Source organism: Oncorhynchus mykiss, chromosome 28 (assembly GCF_013265735.2).
Source record: "Oncorhynchus mykiss isolate Arlee chromosome 28, USDA_OmykA_1.1, whole genome shotgun sequence".
Lineage (NCBI taxonomy): Eukaryota > Metazoa > Chordata > Actinopteri > Salmoniformes > Salmonidae > Oncorhynchus > Oncorhynchus mykiss.
Window position 1 is genome coordinate 12677567 of NC_048592.1, and position 21320 is coordinate 12698886.

General features: G+C 40.7%; 1 protein-coding gene across 1 annotated transcript; it reads right to left on the reverse strand.

The window, feature by feature from the left end:
• Positions 1–257: 257 nt before the first annotated feature.
• On the reverse strand, positions 258–10450 carry ccdc13 (coiled-coil domain containing 13). The gene is made up of 16 exons (XM_021589166.2): positions 10267–10450; positions 8716–8936; positions 8218–8366; positions 7868–8010; positions 7508–7594; positions 7169–7282; positions 6979–7083; positions 6664–6834; positions 6339–6515; positions 3446–3652; positions 3113–3210; positions 2852–2914; positions 2580–2726; positions 1942–2096; positions 1718–1811; positions 258–1312 (listed from the first exon to the last, which is right to left on the reverse strand). The coding sequence occupies exons 2-16, from the start codon at positions 8898–8900 to the stop codon at positions 1138–1140; spliced, it is 2070 nt and encodes a 689-aa protein (XP_021444841.2). The 5' UTR covers positions 8901–8936; positions 10267–10450; the 3' UTR covers positions 258–1137.
• Positions 10451–21320: the final 10870 nt, after the last annotated feature.

Genomic DNA, 21320 nt, shown 5'->3' on the forward strand with positions numbered 1-21320 from the left:
ACTGCTCCTACTTGCTGTTTATTATCTATGCATAGTCCATTTACAAATTACCTCGACTAACCTGTACCCCCGCAGATTGATTCGGGATCGGTACCCCTGTATATAGCCTCGTTATTGTTATGTAATTTTCTTACGTTACTTTTTGATTTTATTTCATTTTTTTTACTTTAGTTTATTTACTAAATATTTTCTTAAATCTATTTCTTGAACTACATTGTTGGTGAAGGGCTTGTAAGTAAGCATTTCACGATAAGGTCTACACCTGTTGTATTTGGCCTATGTGACAAATAAAATGTGATTTGATATGCAGCGTTTACCGTGAGACAGCAGGGAACATTGCCTTTAATTGTCAATGTGTTCTGAAACAGATCTTCAGCGATATGGATTGAATAAAGCCCTAACTAAACATTAGCATCTTAACTGTGATGTGTGTTGCAAACACACTGCGGCCCTCTGTACTATATCTTACAAACACACTGCGGCCCTCTGTACCATATCTTACAAACACACTGCGGCCCTCTGTACTATATCTTACAAACACACTGCGGCCCTCTGTACTATATCTTACAAACACACTGTGGCCCTCTGTACTATATCTTACAAACACACTGTGGCCCTCTGTACTATATCTTACAAACACACTGCGGCCCTCTATACTATATCTTACAAACACAGGTGCTAAGACGACGACACAAGTTTGACATGACAGTGACATTTAGAAAAGAAAAACACCTATGGACAAGTCCATGCATACACATCAAATAATGCAGACACATTCTATATGCACTGACCAGTCATGCAATCAACAATAGGAACCACTGTGTAACATCTTCATGTCAAAGTTGATAAACCTTTTGGTCCGCAGGTGCCAAGTTGGCTTTGATTGGCTTACTCATATTCACTACATGGGGGCAATCAAAGCAGGTTGTCGTCTTTTCGTGGTCAACAGAGTTAGCAGGAAGCAGTCAGGAAACCAGGAACCAGTAATTACATTGTATTGCTGAAGAAGACAGGCCTGCTCCATTCCTGTCCTTCCTCAGAGTTGATATGACTGGACAAGAGGAACTTAAGGTTTTTTGGGGACGTGGTTGAAGTCCAACAGGTTAAGCAGCCAGGGCCTTTAATACAGCTAGCTAACTAATTCTCCTGGTTTGTGTCTCTGTCCTGCTTGTGTTGTCGCAGCGCCTGCAGAAAGACGTGCTTGACTTGGTTCATCATGTCACTGCAGAGCTGCAGGTCCTCAGCCTTGGCCTGGAGAGTGCTCCTCAGCTCAGCCCTCAGAGCCTCGTTCTCCCCCTGCAGCACCGCCAGCCTTGGGGACAGAGGGAGAGAAACATACAACAACACGTCAACATGGTTGTGTGCTTCAGTCAAGGAGTTTGTAATGTATGAATACCCTCTGTGTTTTTTGAGCTGTTATTCTTCATAGAAAGTAAAACTCCAATGTATACATGTACAATGTGTCTGACTCCCAATTGGGCCGATACAGTACATGTACAGTATTTCTAGTATGTCATACTCAGTATTCTTGTGAGTTTCTAGTTTGTTATATTCTCTATTCTTGGGTGTAATCTCACTGAAGACGTTCAATCTTATTATAATTGAACACAGTCTGGAGATACAAACTGTCAATCTGTGACAGACAGGGTCACCCCCCCAGGAGTTCGAGGAGAGACAGAACAGAAGACAAAAAAAAAAAAAAAAAAGTCAGGCTCACTGGGTACTTAGTTCAATGACTTGGGCCTCCCTGGAAAGGTCAGGAGGGCTTCGAGGGGATGATGATTCCCTCTGTCTCCCACTAGACAAGGCTCCTGGGATGGTAGAAAAGAAAATAACAATAAAAATAAGACGGAAATAGCAGTTATGGATCAATATAAATCCCATTCTCAGTCTTGTCACTGTGCTACTGTTATAGATCAGTGTGCCTACCCTGAGACTTACCTCCAGTGCCCTTGTTGCTAGTTTTTCTGGGAGTCAATCCTTTGCCCAGATCCAGCTTTGCTTTTTCTAGCTGCTGCTCTAGGGCTACGGCCCTTCTGCGTTCTCCTTGGAATTTTTGCTCTGTCCCTAGGCACCTCTGCTTCCCTTCCTCCTCCCTGTCACAAACACACCAGCCCAGTCTCTTACTACTATATCCCAATCATACCAAGACAAAAACCTGCCCATTTTAAAATGCTGTGTTCTTTTTATATATCTGAAAGGTGTAGCCAGTAACAAAGCCTGTACTTTTATTTCTGCCAACCGAGGTAGTCATGATTGCGGTATTATGTTTAAAAACTGCATGATCATCACGAAAATTCCCATCAGGTACTGTAATCTGGTCATTACAAAGTAAGGAGGCTTACATTTCCATGCCGGAAAGATGTAAAAACACAAAGGTTAACAGAGAGGTTGAGACAAAGCAGTAATAAATAAAAAAAAATACAAAAAGGCACACACCCAATATTAGCAATCTAAACACCCACCCATATGATTTAGTAAAGGACAGGAAAAGAAACTAAACTAATGTAATGCACACAATACACCCGGACATTTGTGTTGCAGAAATGAAATCCATTGGTAGTTGCTGTACGTAATACCTGGATTGCTGGAGCTTGACAAGCTCTAGGAGCCTATCTCTCTCCACACAGGCAGCCTCACAAAGGGTCCGAAACTCTGTACACTCTGCCTTCAGGTACCTCACCTCCTCTGAACAGTTCTGACAACCCGAAGGAGCTCCTGCATCTCTGAGATAGTAGTGGTAAATTGTATCAGTAGGTGTAGTCCACCACAAACAGGTTTTATTGTACATCGAATAACAGTTAAAAACATTGGATGATTTGTACCAGATTTTATGGAGGCTGAGACTTACCTGACCTCTAAACTGACCCCAGCTGCTGACTCCACTAGTTTATGTCCAAGTTTAGATACTGAACTATATGAGAGAAAAAAAACATACATTTAGATAAATAATATATTAATATAATCATTGCACAATCAATGACACTATCAACTGATACTTGAATAATTTGTAGGCAAGGTAGATGAGTCATATATCCCTGAATGTACTATAATATTTGACATTTATGACACAAGATTATCTTATATTTATGACTCCCACTTGCACACATACCGGGCTGAGCTAATCCTCTTACTGCTGTCTCCCCCTGCTGTCAAAGGCCAGAAGCTGCCAGTGGTCATCTTGGGGCCTGATTGACCGCCTTCCTCTCTCTGCAACACATTTACAAAATCCATTCTGTTTAAATTCCAGTCCTGAATTCCATAGGTCAGTTGCATTTGAAAAAATGCTACCATAAAGCATCATTGCTACATTTTTCTATATTGGAAGCGACTGGAAATAAATGGAACTAGCCCAAAACGCTGAAGCCAAAACTCTTCAGTAAATAGCATTGACATCAATCACTAGAAGTATTTTTATCTCCTTGCAGAATCACAGTCAGTTTACCTTTAAGGACAGTTGCTGTATCTCGTCCTCCAGCTCTTTCACTTTGGCCTCCCTCTCGAAGACCATGTGTTTGAGCTGCTGGATGAGGGATGTGTGTCTCTGGGCCTCGCTGCTCAGCTGCTGCCCTAGGTTCTGCTGGCTCTCCTTAGTCTGCGCGTCCTGCTGGCTCAGCCTGCCCAGCACCTCCTGCAGCTGGCTCTGCTGCTTCTACGGTGTTCACGACAGGACAGACAGGGGCGGGAGAGGGGGCAGGGGACAGGTGGAGAGGGAGACAGGATTAGGGGGACAGGGGACAGAATTAGGGGAGGACATGTCAAGGGACACTTCACTCTAGAAACTTGTGTACTACTGTATGTGTTGATAAGTGAAGTGAAGCATCAGCATCAGCATATTACTAACTAAGTTAGTAACTGATGCATCAAACTGATTATTCTGTGATGTGTATATGTATTTGATGTTTGCAAATGCAGTAGGTCTACAGCATTATTTATTTACCTATATTTAATCATCAGGGAGTGCCCATTGAGACCAGTGTCTCTTTTACAAGGGAGCCCTGTATATTTCATAAAATACATCAAAAATAAAGTACAATATAAAACAGCACAACACATATTGCACAGACAAACATAAATCTACACAATATACATAAAACACAGTCAACTAAAACAAACACATTCTTCATTATAAAATCCTATGTCCCCTGCCTGAACTGCACTAGGACACTAACGCATCTATTTGAAATGTATTTTGGACCTAAAGGCTGACTTACCGAACTCTGCAGACAAAAAAGGAGTCTCCAGACTTAACCAACCCTGTAAACGGGTTTGATAACTTGTCATTTTAAATCTTAATAGTGAAGTTAGTTGGAGAAGGGCTTAGTTAGGTGGAGAAGCTTGTGGAGAAGGGCTTTGTAAACAAAAAGAGAGTAATGATGTGATCTACGGGACTTCAAAGAGGTCCAGCCAAACTTTTAGTAAAGAATACAGTAAAGAGTAATAAAACGCTCCTGTGATAAAACGAAGGGTGCTATGAAAAAGGCAACTGCACTTTGATAAATAGAATCACCATAATCAAGAACAGGTAGAAAGGTTGACTGCTTCCTGCTGACTAGTGAGAGACGAGGTCTGTTTCTGTAAAAAAAAAAAGTATATCTAACAAGGTCCTTCGTATGTTTTTCAAACAATAAATCATTGTCAATCCAAATACCAAGGTATTTGTATGCAGGGACTCGTTCAATTATAGATCAATCCGATGAGTGAAGATGTAATCCATCTGAGACAATGTTATGAGAACTTGAAAATATGGGCTCCTTTGGGATTCTGGCAAATATATATACTTCCCCAGTGTCAGATACCATAGACTTCTAGTCATTGTGCTAACGCCAGTTAGCAACTCCCTTCCAACTGCACACAGAGACATAAAAATGGTATCCACGAGTTCACCTGACTCTGGGGAAGTAGATAAAGAGAGAACGGTTCAGAATATAAGTGATCAATGAAAGAAAACCATGAAAATACATATCGCCTTTTTAGATGTAAAAATACAATACCAAAATGATGATGTATATTATTTAGGGTTAGGAAAGTACTTATGAATAATAAAAATAAAAAAACAGGGTTGGAGAGCCTGTCACATTCGTCGTATTGATGAGACCAAGGCGCAGCGTGATGTGAATACCCCTCTTCTTATTAAACGAAGAACACTAAACAAACGAACAAAATAACATATGAACGTGAAGCTATAACACGAGTGCTGACATGCAACTACACATAGACAATAACCCACAAAACCAAAATGGCAACCTAAATTGGATCCCCAATCAAAGATAAACAGCTGCCTCTGATTGGGAACCAATTCAGGCCACCATAGACCTATATTTACCTAGACATACCAAAACCCCATAGATATTCAAAAACCCTAGACAAGTAGAAAATACACATACCCACCCTCGTCACACCCTGACCTAACCAAAATAATACTGAAAACATAGATAACTAAGGTCAGGGCGTGACAGAGCCTTTACTCACAAAATATGTTGGTGAATAAAAAAAACAGTGGTTTGATTCACCCTGAAATTGCCGTGTTCAATTGTTCAATCCATGAAATATTGGAAGGTGAGAAAAGTGTACAATAGGGGTTGAACAGTAGTCCTTTTAATCTACCATAATAATCCTCACTAATCAGAGAACTGTGATGACAATGGTACAGTTGTGAACCATGCGCCAGGGTCCAGGTTTAAACTGCTACGCATGGTGTGCGTTCCATAATTATTCAAATAGGCTACATATCCCAAATTATTGCTTATATTTACAATCGCCTTAGCCAAACGGCTTACTCATTTGCCTACCTTTTATCAATTTGTAAACTACAACGCATGGAGGATGGTGTTATTTCTATCAGAAAAAAAGAAAGTAGATGTTGTTCCACTTGGAACCGACAGGTTGCGCGACATTATTCATTGTTTCATCGCACGTAAAGGTGGTGGACTTATGAGGGAATTAAGTCAAGGTCAGAATACGGCGTATCAGTAGACACACCTCCGCCACACCTTCATTTATTTGATCTCCACACCAAACAAATAGCGGGTGAATTTCATACTATTCTCATGTTTAAGTTCAAGGTCAGAATATGCGTAGAGCAAAAGTGCATAAAAAGGCAATTATGTTCCATTTAGCGCTTAACTCAGGTTGAAATTCTTCCCATGATGCACTCAAAGTTCTAATATGATATACCAATATAACGTACATGGGTTCATACTAGTATTTGAAACTTATCTTTAGAATGGAAAAGTCACAAAAGTGCAAACCATGCCCATCTGGCACTTGAGACAGGCTCAATCAAACACTCAAAGCAGTTCAAAGAAAACTATTTGAACCCAGGTCTGCTAACATACCAGTAAGGCATCCACCAGCTCATCATCATGCTTTCCTTTGTCCAGCAGGGTGGAGATCTGGGTCTTTAGTGATTTCACCTCAGTGCCCAGGTTTTTGTTCCTGGCCTTGGAGCCCTCCAGCTTCTTCTTCACATCCTTGTGGTCCTTCATGAGGGAATCATAGTCCCCCGTCATCCTCTAACCACACATGCCAGGAGGAGAGAAGCAGAACTAAGGCTGGAGTTCAATTAAACCTCAAAATCTCAAAAGAGCTACTGTGTGAATACCACAAGGCAGGTTTGATTGAACTGTCAATCAATTGTCAATCAAGTCTGGCTCTTCCTACCTCCAGAGTTTCTCTCTTCTCCCTCTCCATATTGCGGATGTAGCTGAGGTTCCTGTCCTGGGGGGGTGTCTTCTGCAAGGCCCCGCCCCACAGTAGATCCTCTTCAACGCTGACGAATGACGGCTGCTTCCTCTGAGCTGATTGGCTCAGCTGCTGCTCCAGGTCCCGAACCTGGGGACAAATAAACAACAGAGAAACATTAAAATGACTACATTGCAGTCTACAAATCACCTTGTATGTATTTTAATAGGTTATTGTGTGATCAATATTCTGTGCCTCGAAAGTTCTTCCAATGACCGCAGGCAGTCAGCTCACCCTAATCTGGAGAGCCAGTATCTGCTGGGAGCGACCTCTCCAGTTCCCTGGGCTGGTCAGTAGCTGCTGGATGCTGACTTCCTCTCCTATCTCACTGGATAACACCTACAGTAGGAACAAAAACATGCCTGGAATAGTATGCCATAACCTTTGAAATGTTTGAACTTTTAACAAACGGCTGTATACACACCTTCTGAGCTATTTTCAATTCCTGCTTGACAGCTTGAATCTGGTTTCGATATTCTGTCATCTTGAATTGTGCAGCAGATAGTTTTTCCTGTAGAGATTTTACCACTGGACTGATCTGTTGGTGAGAGGAACACAGTTATAGCTGTCATTGAAAAGTCACAATATTGACACAAATACAATTAGCCGGGTTTGCTTAGAATAAACATGTACAAAAGGTTTTTGCTAAAATGCAATCACAGCTACAACAACATAAGCATTTCTATGTGGCAGTGTTCTCTTGAGTATTGGCTCATATTTGTTCACGGCTTAAAAATGATGATTAGTCATTAAGACTAATTACCTCCTGGAAGTCCTGGGATGACCTCATGTCTTGTGGCTTTACATCCATCTTCTTCCCAGGAGGACTAAGCAACAAAGCACTCTGGAGCTAGAGGATTTAACAAAATTGCAATTATTTTAATTACATACCCATCCAGTCAAGAGCTTACATCATCAGTCTATAAAGCAATACCGCTGACAAATGGCTGATTGGGTCAAGAAGTGGAAAGTCTCGGGCATTTATGTATAAAATTGGGATTTTGCATCCAAATGTCATTGTCAATTGACAGACTGGACATGAGATGGAATTCGGGTTTGTTACAGTTGTTGATTCTTCGTTATAGCAATGTTAAATGATAAGTTCTTTAAACATCCCATTTACCTCTTTCTCAAGCTCTTTCACTCTGTTGCTAGTTTGTTTTGCTTTAACTTTTTCTCGTTCCAGTTCAGAAGCAAACTCTCGATTCCTCTTAGAAAGCTCAACAATCTTGGTAGCTGCCGCATCTCCCGCCAAGCCAGATGTACCTTGGACAAGATAGTCATAAAATCACAAAAAAAGGACATATGCCACTTTAGACAACATTCCCAAAGTCAAATGGAGCTCTGAAAGTGAGAATAAAACAAAGACAAAAACATATATATCATCATTTTACTCTGAATGTAGCCAAATCCAATGCTTATCACCCAAAAGATAAATTGTTCATTCAAGTTTTTTCATATACTGTACAATACCTGCTAAAGCCAGCCTGTCTTCCTCCCTCTTCTTCTTCAGATGTTTAATCTCAAAGTCTTTCTCGCTCACTAGTTTGAATAGTCGGCCATTTTCATCCCTCAGCTCCCTCACCTGGTCCTGCAACTGTTCATTTTCATTCTGTAACAGCCTGGGGGGATTAAAAACCCATTAAAGTCAACATTTTAATATGGAGGATGATAAATTCCCTCCAATTACAAACGACAATAACAACACAGTCATATTTAGGTTTATGAAAGTTCTCCCCTAAAAGACCCACAACTTGCGTTGTGCTACAATTGCTATTTCAAAGCTAATGAAAGCCTTAGTCCAAAACAATTGCTCCAAACACTAATCCATTTGGGTAATAATGAGATAGGTACATATAATGAATTCATAATGCTACAATGCCTACAGTAAGCATAATGTTAGGCTGTATTGGGGGAGGAAACTTTGTCTAACTTTAATAATATAATCTAATAATATTTCATAGAGCTCACGTTTTACTACAATCATCCTCGTGATGAATGTCTAGCTGGGACAGGTCCAGATTGTCCTGGATCTCAGTGGCCTTCTGCTCCTTCTTCTGTTTCTCTAGTCTTCTCTGGAGACGCTTCTCTTGTTGCTCCTGCAGAGCCTGGAACTGTAGACGAAGGTTATCCTTTAGTCCATCATCTTCTTCCATGTTGTACAGAAATGTCCAACCCAGAAATTCCAGTCCCTTGGTGTTGAAAATAAATGTTAATTTAGCTGACAAAACAAAGAAAAGGGTAGCTAGCTAACTAACACTGTTAATTTGGGTCCATTTAAATAATGTAATGCATTCTTAATGACATGCATTTACATGGTAGTTACATAGGAACGTACAGTTGAGCTAGACCTGCATTTGAAATGCCAATGTGTACAGTTACATGCTAATTTCCATGAAACACAAACAGGAGCTAGAACAGATCAAGGTAAAAATGTGTTTGATATTGGATCTCCGGTTTTCTCTCATCAATAGCTATTGAATCAAGCATGCTATGACTATGAAGATGGTAGATTCTGAATAAGGGGAAGATGGAGAAAACACCACAGCTTTGTTTTGGTTGAAATTCATTTGTATATTATTATTTGTAGCTTTCAATCTTCAATAGTTCTTACACAAAGCGTGCCATGACTATGATATATTCAGAATGAGGGGAGGATGGACAAAGCTCCCTTGCTTTTTTCTCTCTAGAAATTGCATTTGTATTTTTTTTTTTAATGTTCAATAGCTCTTACACATAGCGTGCCATGACTAAGAAAAGTATACAGTGCATTCGGAAAGTATTCAGAACCCTTCCGTTTTTCAACATTTTGTTATGTTACAGCCTTATTCTGAACTTTATTAAATTAACGGTTTTCCTCATCAATTTACACACAATACCCCATAATGACAAAGCGAAAACAGGTTTTTAGAGTTTTTTGCAACAAAAAAAAAGAAATACACACGGCACATAATAATCCCTCCCTTTGTGTAAGAGCTATTGAAGATTGAAAGCTAAAAACAAAAAAAAGGAAGAAAAATAAATCTACCTAAATAAAGCTATTGAAGATTGAAATCCGGAAATCGTATTATTACAAAAATAATAATAAAGGTGTGTATATTTCTCCATCCAGACGATTCAGAATATACCATCTTTATAGCCATGGCATGCTTTGTTCAATAGTTATTGATGAGAGAAAATCTAATATTCACCGAATATCCTAAAACAAATTTTACCTCGGTCTACAACGGTTGTATAAACTGTAACTTGGTGGAGAGGAGGGGTGGGGTGGTTATGGTTACAAGACACTAGACCTACATCCAAACAAAATATGTTTTAGTAATTAACAATTCACTTCGTGTAAAGTATGCTTAGGCCTAGTCTCAGAGGTTTTAAACCTCACTAGCATCATATTTTAAGATAGCCCGGCGTTGGCTAAGGACGTTATTAAGGTCAGCTAACTAACGTTAGTTTAGCTAACTTAGCTAGCGAACGTTTGTTGTTATAACAGGCAGGATATTAAACTATTCATTTACAACTCACCTTTGTAACAACGTTCTGCGTCGAGCTACAACATAACAATACACAGGTTGCTGAACAATTGAAATATCTGTGGTTATAAGCTTGACATGTCACAGTTCACGAAACGTGTGTAGAGCTGTTTTGGTATTGGTACACTTCCTCGTCCGATCGAACGCTAGTGTATCCATGGCAACGGGTCCCTCCTTGGAGGCACGCACCGCGCAACAGGTGGGGGGAGCATGGAGGTGGGGAGATTGCAAGCGGTGGCACATGCAAGTGTACACCATAATGAGTAAGTGAAAACATGTTTTTAGAAATATTTGCACATTTATCGAAAATTAAATACAGAAACATCTAATTTACATAAATATTCACACCATTGAGTCAATACTTTGTAGAAGCACCTATCTTGGTAAGTCTCTAAGAGCTTTCCACACTTGGATTGAGCAACATTTGCCCATTATTCTTTTCAAAGTTATTCAAGATCTGTCAAATTAGTTATTGATCATTGCTAGACAACCATTTGCAGGTCTTGCCATAGATTTTCAAGTAGATTTAAGTCAAAACTGTAACTCTGCCTCTCACTGTCTTCTTGGTAAGCAACTTCAGTGGAGATTTGGCCTATCACTTTACCCCTACCTACATATTACCTTAATTACCTCGACTAACCTGTACCTCCGCACATTAAATTGCCTCGTTATTGTTATTTTATTGTTGCTCTTTTTTTTAAAACTTTAGTAAATATTTTTCTTAACTCTTATTTTTCTTTAAACTGCATTGTTGGTTAAGGGCTTGTAAGAAAGCATTTCATGGTAAGGTCTGTTGTATTTGGTGGCAAATACAATCTGAGTTGATGAGTGTCCGTATCTGTTTTAGGGCATAAACTACATGACCAGAAGTATGTGGACACCTGCTCGTCGAACATCTCACTCCAAAATCATGGTTATCAATATGGAGTTGGTCCCCCCCTTTGCTGATAATACAGCCTCCATTCCACGACATGTGGAATGCAGCGGAGACTTCCATTCAGCCACAAGAGCATTAGTAAGGTTGGACACGGATGTTGGGTGATTAGACCTGGCTCGCAGTCGACGTTCCAATTCATCCCAAAAGTGTTCGATGGGGTTGAGGTCAGGGCTCTGTGCAGGCAAGTCAAGTTCTTCCACACCGATCTTGACAAACCATTTCTGTATGGACCTCACTGTGTGCACAGGGAACTATCATGCTAAAACAGGAAAGGGCCTTCCCCAAACTGTTGCCACAAAGTTGGAAGCACAGAATAGTCTAGAATGTTATTGTATGCTGTAGCGTTAAGATTTCCCTTCACTGGAACTAAGGGGCCGAGCCCGAATCATGAAAAACAGCCCCAGACCATTTTTCCTCCTCCACCAAACTTTACAGTCGACACTATGCATTAGGGAAGGTAGCTTTCTCCTGGCATCCGCCTAACCCAGATTTGAAGGTCGGATTACCAGATGGTGAAGCGTGATTCATCACCCCAGAGAACGTGTTTCCACTGCTCAAGAGTCCAATGGCAGCGAGATTTACACCACTCCAGCCAACACTTGGCATCGGGCATGATGATCTTTAGGCTTGTGTGCGGCTGCTTGGCCATGGAAACCCATTTCATGAAGCCCCTGATGAACAGTTGTTGTGCTAATGTGACTTCCAGAGGCAGTTTGGAACTGGGTAGTGAGTGTTGAAACTGAGGACAGACAATTTTTACACGCTACGTGCTTCAGCAATCGGCATTCCCGTTCTGTGAGCTTGTGTTGCCTACCATTTCCACTTGACAATAACATCACTTTCAGTTGACCAGGCAGCTCTTGCAGGGCAGAAATTTCACTAACTGACTTGTTGGAAAGGTGGCATCCTATAACGGTACCACGTTGAAAGTCACTGAGCTGTCAATATTTGTCTATGGAGATTGCATGGCTGTGTGCTTGATTCTATACACCTTTCAGCAACAGGTGTGGCTGAAATAGCCAAATCCACTAATTTGAAGTGGTGTCCACATACTTTTGTATATATAGTGTATTTCACCACAAACCCCGCAACACTGTGCCAAAATATTAGTATGTTGCTTGTGTCTGTAAATTGGTGGTTGTAACGTTACACGCCATTCCAACCACATCCAATCAAAATGTGTATACATTTCACAAAAGAGGTCATGTGTGTAGACGCAAAAATATATTATTCTCTGCAGATTCTTTCAAGCTCTGTCAGGTTGTATGGGGAGTGTTGCTATACAGGTATTTTCAGGTCTCTCCAGAGATGTTCGATTGTGTTCAAGTCCGGTCTCTGACTGGGCCACTCAAAGACATTCAGAGACTTGTCCCGAAGCCACTCCTGCGATGTCTTGGCTGTGTGCTTTGGGTCGTTGTCTTTTTGGAAGATGAACCTTCGCCCCAGTCTGAGGTCCTGAGCACTCTGGAATAGGATGCTACCACCACCATGCTTCACTGTGGGGATGGTGCTAGGTTTCGTGATGCTTGGCATTCAGGCCAAAGAGTTCAATCTTGATTTCATCAGACCAGAGAATCTTGTTTCTCATGGTCTGAGTCTTTAGGTGCCTTTTGGCAAACTCCAAGCGGGCTGTCATTTGCTTTTTACTGAGCAGTGGCTTCCGTCTGGCCACTCTACCATAAAGGCCTGATTGGTGGAGTGCTGCAGACATGGTTGTCCTTCTGGAAGGTTCTCCCATCTCCACAGAGGAACTCTAGAGCTCTGTCAGAGTGACCATCAGGTTCTTGGTCACCTCCCTGACCTAGACCCTTCTTCCTCGATTGCTCAGTTTGACCAGGCGGCCAGCTCTAAGAAGAGTCTTGATGGTTTCAAACATCTTCCATTTAAGAATGATGGAGGCCACTGTGTTCTTGGGGACCTTCAATGCTGCAGAATTTTTTAATACCCTTCCCCAGATCTGTGCCTTCGACACATTCCTATCTTGGAGCTCTAAGGACAATACCTTCGACCTCATGTCTTGGTTTTTGCCCTGACATGCACTGTCAACTGTGTGCCTTTCCAAATCATGTCCAATCAATTGAATTTACCACAGGTGGACTCCAATGAAGTTGTAGGAACAAGGATGATCAATGGAAACAGGATGCACCTGAGCTCAAAAAAATGGGCTGAATACTTATGGAAATAATAATGTCTGTTTTTTATTTTTTAATACGTTTCGATTTGTCATTATGGGGTATTGTGTGTAGATTGCTGAGATATATATATATATATATTTTTAAGTCTGTAACGTAACAAAATGTAGAAAAAGTCAAGGGGTCTGATTACTTTCCGAAGTCACTGTATATACAGTACCAGTCAAAAGGTTGGACACACCTACTCATTCAAGGGTTTTTCTTTATTTTTACTATTTTCTACATGGTAGAATAATAGTGAAGACATCAACACTATGAAATAACACATATGGAATCATGTAGTAACCAAAAACAAATACAAAAATATTTTATATCCTTCAAAGTAGCCACCCTTTGCCTTGATGACAGCTAGTGCACACATGTTCCTTACGCACAAAAAGCGTATTTCTCTAAAATGTTGTACACAAATTTGATTATATTGCTGTTAGTGAGCATTTCTCCTTTGCCAAGATTATTCATCCACCTGACAGGTGTGGCCTATCAAAAAGCTGATTAAACAGCATGATCATTACACAGGTGCACCTTGTGCTGGGGACAATAAAAGGTTTTGTCACAAAACACAATGCCACAGATGTCTCAAGTTTTGAAGGAGCGTGCAATTGGCAAGCTGACTGCAGGAATGTACACGAGCTGTTGCCAGATAATTTAATGTTTATTTCTCTACCATAAGCCACCAATGTCGTTTTAGAGAATTTGGCAGGATGTAAAACCGGCCTTCCAACCACAGACTACCACATCGGCTTCTTCACCTGCGGGATCATTTGAACCAGCCACTCAGACAGCTGATGAAACTGAGGAGTATTTTTTTCTGTAATGAAACCCTTTTGTGGGGAAAAACTCATTCTGATTGGCTGTGCTTGGCTCCCAAGTGGGTTAGCCTATGCCCTCCCAGGCCCAACCATTGATGCACCCTTGCCCAGTCGGGAAATCCATAGATTAGAGCCTAATGAATTTATTTCAATTGACTGATTTCCTTATTTTTTTTAAATGTAACCTTCATTTAAGTAGGCAAGTCATTTCAGAACAAATTCTTATTTACAATGACGGCAGATCTTCAACTTGAACAGTCTGTAGCCCACGGTGGTAAAGAATCCTGCCATTCCTTGAAATGCAAAAAACAACAACAGATAAAGTAGAGTACAGAATATAAAGGACAACTGGGCCTATAGGACAATGACACTTGAAGACATACAGTCAATATCAACATCAATACAACAGTACAAAATAACAACAAATGTTGACTGTGTATAGTGTACAACAGTATATTTAATACACTTCTGCTGCCTCAGAAGGATTTTTGTTTTTTTGTCACATTAAGTACACTTTAACATGGGGCACCATTTTTTCACCACGCTGTCTGTGTGGGTGGACCATTTCAGTTGGTCCGTGATGTGTACGCCGAGGAACTTAAAACTTTCCACCTTCTCCACTACTGTCCCATCGATGTGGATAGGGAGCTGCTCCCTCTGCTGTTTCCTGAAGTCCACGATCATCTCCTTTGTTTTGTTGACATTGAGTGTGAGGTTATTTTCCTGACACCACACTCCGAGGGCCCTCACCTCCTTCCTGTAGGCCGTCTCGTTGTTGTTGGTAATCAAGCCTACCACTGTAGTGTCGTCTGCAAACTTGATGATTGAGTTGGAGGCGTGCATGGCCACACAGTCATTGGTGAACTGGGAGTACAGGAGAGGGCTGAGAACGTACCCTTGTGGAGCCCCAGTGTTGAGGATCAGCGGGGTGGAGATGTTGTTACCTACCCTCACCACCTGGGGGCGGCCCATCAGGAAGTCCAGGACCCAGTTGCACAGGGCGGGGTCGAGACCCAGGGTCTCGAGCTTAATGACAAGTTTGGAGGGTACTATGATGTTAAATGCTGAACTGCAGTCGATGAACAGCATTCTTACATAGGTATTCCTCTTGTCCAGATGGGTTAGGGCAGTTTGCAGTGTGATTGGGATTGAGTCGTCCGTGGATTTATTGGGGCGGTAAGCAAATTGGAGTGGGTCTAGGGTGGAGGTGATATGGTCCTTGACTAATCTCTCAAAGCACTTCATGATGACGGAAGTGAGTACAACGGGACGGTAGTCATTTAGCTCAGTTACCTTAGCTCTCTTGAAGCATGTGGGAGCAGCAGACTGGGATAAGGAGTGGCCAAAATTCTGTTATACCAGGGGCAGACCCATTGAGGGCTTTCACCATGCTTCCGCCATGTCGAAGTAGTCAAAGTCATCAATTGGGTGGGGATTCCTATGGATTCTAGACTCAATGGAGCTCTAACTATCTCTATGGGCATGCACTGCTTGCTGGAACATAAAGGGTTAGTGCTATAAGGGATCCTTGGGATGTCCATACCCTAAACTCTAACTTTAACCATGACCCTTAACTAACCTTAACCATTTTAAATGTCATATTCAGTGATGTCAGAGTTGAATGTCCAAAGGATATCTACTAGCAAGGACCGAACGGAATGTACCAGAGTCAGTCGATTCGGATCTCATGATATGAATGGATTTTCATGAATCTGATTATTTCATACAACTCACCTATCTATACTAGACCTATATAGTCTACATAGATGGAACTGACTAACAGACAGACACACTTGGTTGATTAACAGTAAGCATTTCATTGTTAGTCTATACCTGTTGTCTATGAAGCATGTGACAAATAAAATTAGATTTGATTTCATGCTATAATATTCTGAAATATCTATTTCTAGGCTGTTTCCTATCCCTAAATAATCTTTAAGATTAGAGGTCTATATAGATAGGCTATAGCCTATGAATAGGTATTTAGAGGTTAATTAAGTAACATTTCATGAGCCTCTATATGAGTGAAGTCTATTGAGTTCAAACCTAACTAAAATGTTAATTCAGATTAACTCAGATGTTTGCAAGAAGATTTAGAGTGGCCAAAATTACAACCAGATATGAGATTGACACTAGGCCTGATGAAAAAGAGAGCCACCAACTGGCGGTGGACTCCGATAGAGGTGCTGGTTTAATATATAGGTACAACTGTCCCAATGCCTCTGTTGGAACGCGGATAATGACCATTTAGGAGACAGCTGTACCGACCGTGCTTTATTCCACACTCACGACAGACAGGCACACTCACACACAGTGATAGGAATTGGATTGATGGTAGTCGTCAAAGTGATAGTGTAAGTGGTCGCATGGTCAGTGACGCACTAACACACGTTGAGGAAGTCCAGGATGGAGGCTTTTCCTCAGCTTTTCCTTTTCCTTGGCTGACCAGCTCAGCTGACTTGAGTTCCCTGGCAACCTGGTGCGTAACACAGAGGTGTGACATGGCCTCTGCCAAGGGACAATTGGGTCAGCCTGATGCGGGTGGGATGGTAGTCTACCTCAGCAGTAAAAGGCTACAAAGTGTACAAGATGGCAAAAAAAACAACATCAGTTCAACATATGCTGTAATATCTGTGAGCTGCATGCTATAGTGTTTCCATTTAAATCTCAGTTATGATTTTACATAAATTATACTAATAGGCTACTTTGCTGCTTTAAACAGGGGAATAAGAATAGGAAAAGATTATGACAAATACCAGGAAATGGAGGAATTGTCATAGTGCTTACTCAAAAGCAGGTTTGCTTTGCTAGAATAGCACATTTAATACTGGATTTTAGGATTTCAGAAACTTTTTTTCCCCCCAGAATTAAGTCTACTCTAATGCATAATACATCATACAGGAAAGTTGTTTATTCTTCTTGACGATAACATATTCAGTGAGCTCCAAAAGTATTTGGACACCGACAATTGTGGGGAAAACTGAAATGATTAAAATTAATATGAGGTTAAAGTGCATATCATCCATATCGGGTGAACCGTTTAGAAATTACAGCACTTTTTGTACATAGTCCCCCAATTTTAGGGGAACTAAAGTATTGGGACAAATTCACTTATGTGTATTAAAGTAAACATTTTAATTTGTTTCCCCATTAAACAGGAAACAACTTTGACCAATCAAACTTCCCACTCTAATTCCTGCCACGACAGGACACAATCATTGATAAGTCGACTCAGACAGATTGGACTACTTAAAAATACCCCCTAGAAGACTGCCAATAGGTAAACAACATGAACCATTTTACTGTGACCCCTTTGTCAAGAATGGTATGGTCAGTAGTGATGGGTCGTTTGCGAACGAATGGCTCTTTTTGGTGTGGGGAACTGAATCGCATCAGTGAAAGAGCCATTCATTTGGCTCCCTTATTTGCATACTGCTATTACTCACTTACAGTGAATCCACACTGCAGAAACAATAAATTGTGAGAAAAGCACATCAATCTAGTCCAATGTGTAAAAAAAACCTGTCATCTAATAATTTGGTCAGGTAAAAATGCTTTTGAACGTGCGCTTCACGATCTGTCATAATGGTAGCCTACCTTTTGGGCTTTGCATTGGATATTTGAAAAAGATTCATGTTTCTAGGCCGACTTTTAAGCATTTTGAAGGAAAGACTCGGAATGCCCACTGACTAAAGGTCAGTGGCGGTATATTAAACAAACTCATACCACTATTATTGGCCAGATGGGGGCGGCATGAGGCAAGAGAAGTTAACACCGTTATCCTGTAGTACACAGATAATTAAAAAAAAATTGTTTCTAGGCTCCTCAGTGACAAGATAAGGGATAGTATGTGCTTAGTACTGTAGTAGATTGCTGCCCTACAGTAATCAAGCCCATGAACTTTCACACATCCAAATGAGCCCATAATATGTACACTGTAGTTACATGTAAACTTGAAGGGTGTGTTTTCAACATTTCCCAAATTACTGTTTTTAGATCCAAAATATTTAGACTCTTACTTTTCCTGTGTCTACATTTCAACGCCACATCAAATTAGAGACGGTATTAACAAATATCCAGAACATCCATCAATGCATCATGAATTGTTTATTCTTGTGCACCACCTGAAAGTTGATGTCAATGGCCTAGAGTTAGTTGCCCTTTAGAAGGATAGCAGACAGTATTTCACAATACTCTTATCTTTTAGATGAAACATAGTATAACTTAAAGCAGGGATGACAAACTAATTTCACGAAAGCAGGGATGTCAAACTCGTTCCACGGAGGGCAGTGTCTGCGGGGTCTTTGTTTTTTTCCTTTCAATTAAGACCTAGACAACCAGGTGAGGTGAATTCCTTACTAATTAGTGGCCTTAATTCAGCAATCAAGTACAAGGGTGGCGCGAAAACCCGCAGAGACTCTGCCCTCCATGGAATGTGTTTGACACGTGCCTTAAAGAGTTTACCTTTACAGGCCAATTAAATGCTCAGATGAAATAGAACAGCTTATCATTCACACTATTCTAATCATTAGATCTTTATCACTGACATAAAATAATTTAAACTATATTTTTACTTTTGTCACACCCAAAATAGAGATATTAATGTACTGTATTTGTCCTAAGGGTGTGTATGTAAATTCAGTCTTGGGTGCCAGAGTGTGCTCAGTGTGCTCGTAAATTCAGAGCGTTGTCAGATTGACCATTAGTAAATTCATAGTGTTTCGCTAACGCTCTGGCCGAGGAGTAGGGTTGTTCAGAGAGTTCTGACCTCACAACGGCATTCAAGCACCCAATCTAACATTGGCTAGCTTACTAGCTACTTCCAGACACAAATAAGAGAACACCTCCCATTTTACTCACCCTAGCAGAGCTGGTTAGGCTGTTTTCATGTTATCCAGAGCGTTGGTGACTGGAGTTGTGCTGCAGGCAACAATTTAATTATGCTTTTTTGCCAATGTTTACTGACACCGGCCATATTCAACAGGTGTTGAGTGTTTGTAAATTCAACAATTATTCTGCGCTCTGGCACATTCAGATGAGAGTGCTCTGAAATCGGAGTAGATAGACAAAGTGAATTTACGAACTAGATTGATTCAGCGGATTTACGTTTACTATGTTACATCTACTTTATGAAACCAGGCTGTTGAATCCAGGGGGTGGAAGATCAGCACAATAGCGGGATTAAAATTTAAAGGCAAAATTCTGGCATTCCCGGAGACTGCATTCACCGGCAAACGATGCAAATGTCAGCTATCAGTCAGCATCGTAAATAAACCTTTACATTTTAACACTCCTTAATCTTCCCAATTAAGGAGCCTTAGTTTTGTTGTTTAGCTACTTCAAGAGATCTAGGGTCTGTCACTCGAAGTCCACATCTTCCAATGCATTGTGGAAAAGTGTGCCAAAATTAGTATGACATCTGGGCATTTAAGTATACTAAATTTTTGAAATGTTGCATATTATTAAACATAATGTTTTCGAAAAACTCAAATGGCCTACTATTTAAAACGCAGGTATGGGTATTCGGACAAGACCAGTGACTTCTCCCAGCAGTAGCATAACATGGGCGGCACCAGAAAACAAAGGCACAATCCTCAAAATTGAGCTTGACACAGGTTCTGCAGTGTCTATAACTGTCTACAATGAGCATTTCAATGTTATCAAGCTGAAGAAAACAAATGTGTTGCTGAAGACATAGTCAAGAGAGAGATTGATCCCAAATGGTGGTTTTGCAGATCAGAGTGAGCTATGAAGAGCAAAAAGAGCAGCAGTATGTAGTGCCTGGAACTATTCCCCCATTATTTGTCAGGGAATGGCTGTCCAAAATAAAATTTAACTGGTGGGACTTGAAAATGCATAATTATCATTTCCCAGCTTAGAGAAAAAGGCACAGACCAAACACTGAAACACTTGCTGAAGAATTATGACAGTTTTCAATAATCAGATGGGAACGGCCAAAGGATTCACAACCAAGCTCGTACTGTTCCATAATCCCTGAGACAAAAGGTGAAAGCAGACATTTCTTTCTTTGCTGAATTCCTGTTGATTTTAGGAGGAGGGGTGGGGGGGTTAGTTGCCCGAGAGGCTGTTGTGTTTTGTCAGTGACTCAAGTTACACATCGCTCAGACTGTCGGTGTGGTTTTCTTTTGAACTTTGTGTGGGAACGAGGTCGAAAGAGAATACAAAGGGAGAGTAAAACAACAACAGATGTGGAGAACTATAGCCTACACAACAAGGTTTGAATGGTACGACAGTTGTAGGTTGAGAAACATGGTTCTGATTAGGTAGTGTACAACTAAGATTAGAAGTGACTTTTTTTGTAGCAGGTTAGGAGAACTTACGCAGCAGGTTAGAAGAATTAACGTAGCAGGTTAGGAGATCTTACGCAGCAGGTTAGAATAATTAATGTAGCAGGTTAGGAAAACATATATAGCAGGTTAGAATAATTCATGTAGCTGGTTAAGAGAATTAGGTTAAGGTTAGGAAAAGAGTTAGCTAAAATTCTCTCCTAACCTGCTACGAAAAGTCACTACTAGTCACACTGAACAAACATAGAAACAACAAAAGTCTATATGAATGATGGATGGTTTAAAGGAGCATGGCCATTATAGTTGTATGCCTCTATCCATAAAATCAGCATATTTCATCAAAGGCTTTAAATAGTTGCAAATAGATGGCATGACCATTTTGGGGTTATTGTTTTGTTTTTGCACGCATGTCTTGTTAGGGATTCAGGAGGACTTGGGTATATCTTGGGTATGTACATGTATGTGCATGTCTTCTTCAATCTTACCTTTATTCACAATGATCTTGTTTTGGGGCTTTCTCCACCACTCTTTATGGTATGAAACAGCATAAAGGCCCAACATGCAACACTATTACAAATCTGAGAGAGGTTCTCTCTACACATGTGATCTATTAAGTTTTCCTATCACAAAATCTCTCTGTAGTCTCCTGACTGAAACCAGCTGAAACCTGCATGGTCCTGGCCCTGAGCCATCTAAATGCATATACTTGAGGCAGAGCTATGTATAAACAATGCTTTTCCTTGATATTAATATACTAGACACGTTTCATTTCATTGCGAGAACATTGCTGTGTCCTAGTG